Below are 8,701 nucleotides of genomic sequence, written 5' to 3'. Positions count from 1 at the left end.
TTGTTTAAATGTGATTTCATTTAGTAGTTGTGGTGGAACTTAATGAAATTGTAGTTGTAGCTACGATTTCACCTTTGTGTTTCGGCTTGCTCGAGAGAGAGGTCGTAAAACTAAGACTACTAAATTGATGGCCAATGGGAGTGGGTCGACATAAGGTTCAGCTCGAGAGAGTGAACCCTAGTCCTTCCCCCACACACTCATCTCGAGAGAGTGAGTGGGCTAAGGCAGAGACTGTTCTTCATGCGGCAAGTGGGTGTCCGAGAGGAACCTATTTAATTTGGGGTAAGTTGCTCTAGAGAAAGCATGCCCCCACTATAGTCGAGCCTAGTCACAAATATTTAACGAAATTACTATAAAAAGCATGTACCCAACGATCTAGTCTAATCTGTATTCCTATCACATCCCAAGAATCCCCTCTCCTTGATTAGCATCTCTCTTTATTTTTGCTTGTTTTACTTACTTGTGACAAAACCCCATTGTTAATTGACACTTTTGTGTCACCCCTTAGATTTAGTATGTTTTTATTCGACAATGATTTTAGCTATGACTAATTAGAACTCAATTTTATTTTTCTATTAATTTTCAAGTCCACTCCTTTGGGACTCGACCCCAACCTTTGGTTGGGTTACTATATTATTGTACGATTGTAGACAATTGCATTGGAAGTTGTGTCTTGATTACGAAAACATCACTATCCTTCCCTCACTTCAAATGCTACAACTTAAATAAGTTCAATGTAACGACCCTTTAGGTCATTTTCTTCATTTTTCAATCTTTTCAATGTTTAGAGCTTTCCTATAGCAACCACAAGCCATGAGTTGTTGAGACTGGCAATTCGATATCCGGGTCATTCATTTAGATTTTGTGTAAGTTTTCATATTTTGTGGTCTTTGAAACTTGAACGGTTGACTTCAGTCAAAAGTTTAGGAAGACTGCCTCAAAATGAATTTCGTTTTAGGCTAGGAGAATGGTTGGTTCGGGCCCCGAGACTTCTGGTGTGAGTTTGTATTGTTATGCATTTTAACTTTAAAGCTTAAGCCAAGGGTTGCCTTTGGTCAACATTCTTGGTAAACGTGCTCATATGAGAATTTTTCCATTGCGGTTAGCTCTGGAATGTCATGTTTGGACTAGAATGACCTTTCATGTGGTTCCCTAGCCTTCCGATCTCATTTTGAGCCTTCTTGTGGTTTTTTGCTTAAAATAAAACATGGGTGTGGGACCTGCTTTTCTTTGAAATGACCTCGGATGAAAGTTTTGATGGTTCCGTTGATTATGGAATGTCAAATTCAATGGGGTAGCATATTACATTTGCATGCACGGGGTTCCGAACGAATTTGGGACAACCCATTAGAGAATTCCTAGTTTGAGCAAACAAGTTGAAGTGTTGATATATGGTGCAGGATTTTAGCGACTAGATATTAGACTTTTAGAGATTAGACTTTACATTTACAGACTAGTTTTAGGTATTATACCCAAAAATTTCAGAGTTCAGCCTTCATTTTCAAAAGGTATTTCTTTCTCATCCAAGCTCTGATTTGAGTGATTTGAAGTCCTATGTGATCATTGGGAGCGTAACAACTTGGGTATATGATTAGAAGTTGTTGAGGAACCTTTGTTTGAGGCAACATTGAGCGCGAAGCTACAACCTTAGCTTGGTTTTCTTGTTAATTTTTCCATTATGTTTTCAGGGATAATTTCGGGCCTTGGATTGTGTTAATTTTGGAATAGAAGTTTGAGGCTTAGTTTAAGACCTTTTAACGGAGTCAATTTCAAGATTCCCGATACGGGTCCCACATTCATGTTTTGACTGAATTTTGGGTCCATTTTCAATTGTTGCGATTTTAATGTCAAAATGTCTGTAATAACGTCGTAACTGATAATTTGATAGTTTGGTGGTGTTCGGAGGCATTTCGGATTTGAATAGCTCGTGTGTGGTAGATTCAAAGCGCTCATATTCGACATTGAGGTAGGCTTCATTCTATTTTATTGACTAATCTTTTTAGATAATGCCTAGTATAGATTTTGTGTAATTTCATGTTGTATTTGCAGGGTATTTAGCTTTTCTCTTGTTATTCAATCCTTTCTTGATTCCGTAGGAGCCTTGGGCTTATTATAGGTTTTAGGATCCTTAGCTTATGTTGTGGGTTCACTTTTGTTGTAGAAGATCTCGCTTATCCTTGTTCGGAGTGATTCATGGTGGCCTTAGACTAGGATAGACATTTGATGCCTTTGGTTCTAGTTGTGCTCTGTCTGGGATTGGAGCTATGTGATTAGATTAGGGCATCGTCCCTTGAGTTTGCTCCCCTTTTATTGATTCAAAATATTTTCTTGATTCCTTTTCTTGTTGATTAGCGGTGGGCATGTTATATCCTTATTGAGCTTATGATTATACTATTGGGCCCTAGGTTGTATGTGAGGACATGTTGAATTCTTGGTTAGTAATTTCTACCTTGATAGTGTGGTTTCATTGGCTAAATAATTATTTCATTTTGAGTACCTTGTTTGAAAGCTGGTGATAACATGTACTGAATGGTTTGCTCATTTTCACAGATTTTGTGGTACGATCCAAGCCCATACATTGGCATATTTATCATTTATGATGAGATACTATTTTTGTCACGACCCAGGGGTTCCCTCTAGACATAACAAGGCGTACTTGACCCCGAAGGGGTCGCATACAACCCGTAGCATCATCATAACAGAAGATCATAGAAAAAGTAGGGAAATTTGAAACTTTAAAAAAAATCTAAAACAATTTCATAAACGAGCGGAAGTCTTTACTAATAACCTTGTCTCAAACCATCTATGCATAACATGAACAAAAGTCTTGGGACGCAGCCCATATAAAGTCTAAAACATAAGAATAGACATAAAAGTAACATAATGGGCTTCTCCTCGAAGCTATGAGGACTCACCAAATCTTCAAGCCTTCTAGATCCTTGGAAACCTAGCCTTGAAGCACTCAATCTCCAACACCCTACATTTAATTAGAATGTAGGCAATATGCGTTAGTACAAAATGTACCGAGTATCAAAGCTAGCATACAGATCATAAAGCATTTCAAATGGTTAGTCAACATAAGACATACGTATATGAGACAATACATATTCATAACAGAAAAACCATATCATCACAAGTCAACATAAGACATACATAACTACATACATCAACCATTTGTCTTTCATATTCAAGTGAACCACTTCACAAGCCACCTCCAAGCATACTTGTGCAAGGCTAAGATAGCATCCCATAATACCATCCACGCTAAGTACCTCTCTTTGGTCATTCTTGGTCATAGCTCACCTTCATAGTCAAGACCTAGGTTTTCATGTCATAAGAGGACTATACCCCTAAGTAACCACAAGGAACACTAGTGCAATGCTTGTGGGGCATCCAATAATACCATACACACTAAGCATATCCTTAAAGTCACCATATTCATATTCATCATTTCTAGGTGTCACTATTGACCTACTTTCATATTGACAAGGAACTATCATCTTAAGTCAAATCATATTATGGAAGGCAACTATAGTAACAATCCAAGTTAGGCATACAACACATAAGAGGACACTTCATAAGTAGCTTTAAGTCATACTTGTGCCATGTATGAATGGCATCCCGTACTACCACTCACACTAAGTACTCCTTTAGGCTAACTTACTCAATGCTTACTATTCATCATTCTAGACTATCAAAGAATAGCATACTACCATGCTAGACCTAATCACCATGGAAAACACCCTATCATGCAATCCAAGCTATCAAAGGAAGGATACAAGTACACCAACCTAGCCACCACGAAACAATTAAATAAGATGCAAGCTATCCTTAGAGGAGTATGAACCCTCGACCCTAAGCTATCCTTAGGAGAGTATGGTGCTCAATCCTAAGCTACCATGAAATGGTCTTGGCCTAACCAAGTCAAGCTACCATGAAGGCATTCTAACCATGCTACTTCAAGCTACCCCTAGGAGAGTATAGATCCTCAATCCTAGGCTACCATGCCTATACTAATGCAAACTACCATAAAAAGCATCCTACCAATGTTAGTTCAGGCTTACCTTAGGAGAGCTTAATTCCTCAATCCCAAGCTACCATGAGATTTACCATCCCAAGCTACATCATTCAACTATCCATGAAGAAATCATGAGACTCAACATCAAGCTATTCTATTCTAATAAGCATGACTCATTTTAGGTGATTAACCTTTCACATTCTAGTGTTCAACATCATGACTTCAAGCCCTATACTCAAGCTTTACTCCACAATCATCATACTAGTCTATATCACAATATATATATATATATATATATATATATATATATATATATATATATACTAGTCACAAGCTTTAGTCATAGGTAATTCTAAGCATAATTCATCAAAAGTCCCAATTATAATAATTCAATTCATATTCTATCATACATGCATAAGTCTAGTTCAATTCATGATTTCATATTTGTATTCTTGAATAAGTTCCATTCTTGGCAACAATCCAAAAGAATCTAGCAAGAATCATCAATCCCTCATCAAAAGACACAAATCCACATACTTTGGAAAATAGGGTTAATCAAGGAATTCATATAAATTATTCATACTATCATGAATCAACACTAAATTAATCATATATGAGTAGTATCCAACAATTTGGAATCATACCCACCTAAAACCCATACATTGGAAGTAACTCTAGCTTGATTGGGGTTCTTCTTCATAAATTAGGGAAAATTCTATGGGACTCTATGGGTGGAAGAACCCATAGATGAAGGGTAAACGTACCTTAATCAAAGCCCTATCACAACCTTTAGCAATGGACCTTTGTACTTGACCTTAGTTTCAACGCTAGCTTCTTCTTTAATGCAGGTTCTTCTTAGAGAGAGAAATATTTGAGAGAGGAGTGATTTGGGGTTTTGAATTGTGTCTAATGTAAGGTGACTTAAACTTGGGGGTTAATGACTTAAAATAGTCTAAATAGGTGAATAAAAGACATACAAAACGACCCCCACTTAAACCTAGTCGAATAGGAATTTACCTAGAAATCCCTCAACTTGGCTGTCCCGTCCAGACACCACGCCCACTTGTACGGACCGTGAAAGGGGACCACGTCCCGTGGTCCTCAAGGCAGTAGCTCCCCTCAACCTCCCATGCTTCCAAAACCTAAGGCATCTTCACGAACCACTTCACGATATGTGGTCAAGACCACCGACTGTGAAAGTGGTCGTGGACTTGGGGTAGTGTCTTGGCCTCAACGCCTTGCCTCCCATGAGACTAAGGAGTCTTCACAAACCCCTTCACGAACCGTGGTCAACACCACTGGTCGTGAAGGTGATCGTGAACTTTTAGGCAGTGTTTTGCCAAGGTTGGGCAGCCTTGGCCCCTTGGCCCCTTGGCATAGGCTTGCCCTTTTGCCTTGGTACTTGCCCTTCCCATGCTCAACCAAACTCTCAATGGTCATCTAGGCTACTGGGTCTAATACGTACCTTGACGTTCAACCACTAACCTCCTCATTCTAAGTACGTAAAGTCTCATCTACGACTCTATTTCTCATACATCAAGCCTTAGAACCCTAGGTTGTGGATCTAGTTTGGTCTACTAGTTTATGGGGTGTTACAATACCTCCCCCTTCGGAACATTCATCTTCGATTGACCTTTCTAACCACTATTCAACGAAGAGAATCTAGACTACCAGCCCATCATGTATGCACTACATCTACATGCACACTAACAAACAAGGAACTTCAATTCCAAGCTAAACATACGTAATGCAACTCAAAATGCATGAAAGAGACATATATACTCATTTCCAACGAGGAACTAACATCTCCTAGCTAGAACATGCTCAACATAAATTAATGGAGCCTAAAATGCACATTGACTCAAAGATGCTACAACATGAGGCAACACAATGCAATTAGATCAATTCTAACAAGGCCTACACCACTTTATAAACATACATAAAGAGATCATACCAACACATAATCGTGTAAAGACCTTATGGAATAGGTACACTATCTCCCCCTTGGGAGTAAAGCCCACACATGCTTTTCTAACATCAATCATGGCAAGGACAACATCATGTCCAACATAACAAGTCAGAAAAAAGACAAGAAATATGGAAATTTTCTAAAACATGAAAGAAGCACATACCGGAAGGGACATGAGAAGATCACTCTTGACCTTCTCTAGATTGGAGAGCATAAAACCTATTCCTCTTTGGAGGATCATCATCCCCACCACTAGGGGCAACTTGCTTACCCTCTCTTATAGTAGCCTTTGCCTTTGGGCAATCTTTCTTCATGTGGCCACTCTCACCACATCCATAGCAACCATCTCTACCTACCAAACACTTACCATCATGCTTCTTACAACACCTAGAACAAGTGGGCCATAGGGACTCACTACCTTTCCCTTGTGGCCTAGGGGTAGACACCCTCTCATCATTATACATAGGAGCATTAGAAAAGCCTTGCCTGGAAAACCATTATTGATTCCTAGAATGACCATGTCCATCGGTCCCGTCATTATCCACCCTAGACCTCTTTTTCTCCCTAGCCCTATCCTTCTTGACTTTTGACTCTTCTATTTGTTGGGAAAACACCATGAGGTGTGAAATATCCATATTATCAACATGCATTGCTATACGACATTCTTCTTCTACTAGATCAGACACCCCTGTCATAAACCTATTCATCAAATCCTTTGGACTTGCTACCAAAGATGGAGCATACTTAGACAAAAGACTGAATTTCAAGGCATACTCATTGACAGTCATGTTGCCTTGCTTAAGATTTATGAATGCCTCCAACTTAGCCTCACTCAACTCCCAAGGAAAGAACCTATCTAGAAATGCCAACTTAAAGGCTAACCACTCTATAGGGCCCGCCTCTATCAGCCTAGCATCTTTCCATTGCTCATACCAAATTTGGGCAACATCTTTCAATTAGTAAGCGGCTAATTCCACTTTTTCTCTAGAAGTTACCCCTATGATAGCAAGTGTTTTATAAACCTCATCTAAGAACCCATTTGGATCCTCCTCCACCTTGGAGCCACTAAACTTCTGAGGGTTCATCCTCAAGAACACCCTAATCCTATAAGCACCCATTCCCCCTATAGGGTTTGCCGGAGCCACCACCTCTCTATTGGCTTGAGCCAACAATTGCATAGAAGCCCTAAACTCCGCAAGAGTGGCATTCCCAATTGGAGGGTCATTTGGAACTTGAGGAGGAACTTGATTTGGGGCTTGGGGAGGAATCTCTTGGTCCTCATTATCTTCTCCTTCCCTCCTAGTATTCGCCCTAGTATTTTCCATAACCTGAAAAATCATAGGCAAACATTAGAAGAAGGACGTACTAGAGCTAAACTTCTATGGCACGACTAAGAGAATGAAGAAGTGAGACTTTTCCTAAGCATCCAATAGCCTCATATTCATAAATGTGTTGTCAATCATACCCATGAATAAGACTCTACTTAGACGTGGTTTGAGACTATCCTAGAACCATTCTAAACCTTTTGCTCTGATTACCAAGTTTGTCACGACCCAGGGGTACCCCATAGACGTAACAAGGCGTACTTGACCCCAAAGGGATCACATACAATCCTTAGTACCTTCATAACAGAAGATCATAGAAAAAGTAGGGAAATTTAAAACTTTCTTTAAACAATCCAAAACAATTTCATAAACGAGTGGAAGTCTTTACTAATAATCTTGTCTCAAACCATCTATGCATAACATGAATAAAAGTCTTGGGACGCAGCCCATATAAAGTCCAAAACATAAGAAAAGACATATAAGTAACATAATAGGTTTGTCCTCGAAGCTATGAGGACTCACCAAATATTCAAGCCTTCTAGATCCTTGGAAGCCTAGCCTTCAAGCACTCATTCTCCAACACCCTACATTTGATTAGAATGTAGGCAATATGTGTTAGTACAAAATGTGCCAAGTATGAAAGCTAGCATACACATCATAAAGCATTTCAAATGTGTTAGTACAAAATGTGCCAAGTATGAAAGCTAGCACATCATAAAGCATCTCAAATGGTTAGTCAACATAAGACATAAACATAAGAGACAATACATATTCATAACATAAACTCCAACATAAGTATCATATCATCACAAGTCAACATAAGACATACATAACTACATACATCAACCATTTGTCTTTCAAATTCAAGTGAACCACTTCACAAGCCACATCCAAGCATACTTGTGCAAGGCCAAGATATCATCCCATAATACCATCCAAGCTAAGTACCTCTCTTTGGTCATACTTGGTCATAGCCCACCTTCATAGTCAAGACCTTGGTTTTCATGGCATAAGAGCACTATACACCTAAGTAACCTCAAAGCACACTTGTGCAATGCATGTGGGGCATCCCATAATACCACACACACTAAGCATATCCTTAAAGTCACCACATTCATATTCATCATTTCTAGGTGTCACTGTTGACCTACTTTCATATTGACAAGGAACTATCATCTTAAGTCCATTCATATTATGGAAGGCAACTATAGTAACAATCCAAGTTAGGCATACAACACATAAGAGGACACTTCATAAGTAGCTTCAAGTCATACTTGTGCCATGTATGAATGGCATCCCATACTACCACTCACACTAAGTACTCCTTTAGGACTTGCTCAATGCTTACTATTCATCATTCCAGACTACCAAAGAATAGCATACTACCAT

General features: G+C 39.1%; 1 protein-coding gene across 1 annotated transcript; it reads right to left on the bottom strand.

Moving 5' to 3' along the window:
• Positions 1-6,169: 6,169 nt before the first annotated feature.
• LOC125825729 (uncharacterized) lies at positions 6,170-6,775 on the bottom strand. Its single transcript, XM_049505040.1, has 2 exons — positions 6,540-6,775; positions 6,170-6,473 (listed from the first exon to the last, which is right to left on the bottom strand). The coding sequence occupies exons 1-2, from the start codon at positions 6,773-6,775 to the stop codon at positions 6,170-6,172; spliced, it is 540 nt and encodes a 179-aa protein (XP_049360997.1).
• Between the last annotated feature and the right edge of the window lie 1,926 nt (positions 6,776-8,701).

This window comes from Solanum verrucosum, unplaced genomic scaffold (assembly GCF_900185275.1).
Source record: "Solanum verrucosum unplaced genomic scaffold, falcon-dt-bn FXZP01000003.1, whole genome shotgun sequence".
Lineage (NCBI taxonomy): Eukaryota > Viridiplantae > Streptophyta > Magnoliopsida > Solanales > Solanaceae > Solanum > Solanum verrucosum.
This window is presented reverse-complemented; position numbering and strand designations above follow the sequence as displayed.

What these genes read in the sequence shown, in the direction of transcription:
- LOC125825729 (XM_049505040.1), bottom strand. Translation starts at nt 6,775, where the DNA reads ATGACTGTCAATGAGTATGCCTTGAAATTCAGTCTTTTGTCTAAGTAT. An exon ending in AGGGCTAGGGAGAAAAAGAG is followed by an intron (nt 6,474 to 6,539) that starts GTCTAGGGTGGA and finishes ATGGTTTTCCAG; the next exon opens with GCAAGGCTTTTCTAATGCTC.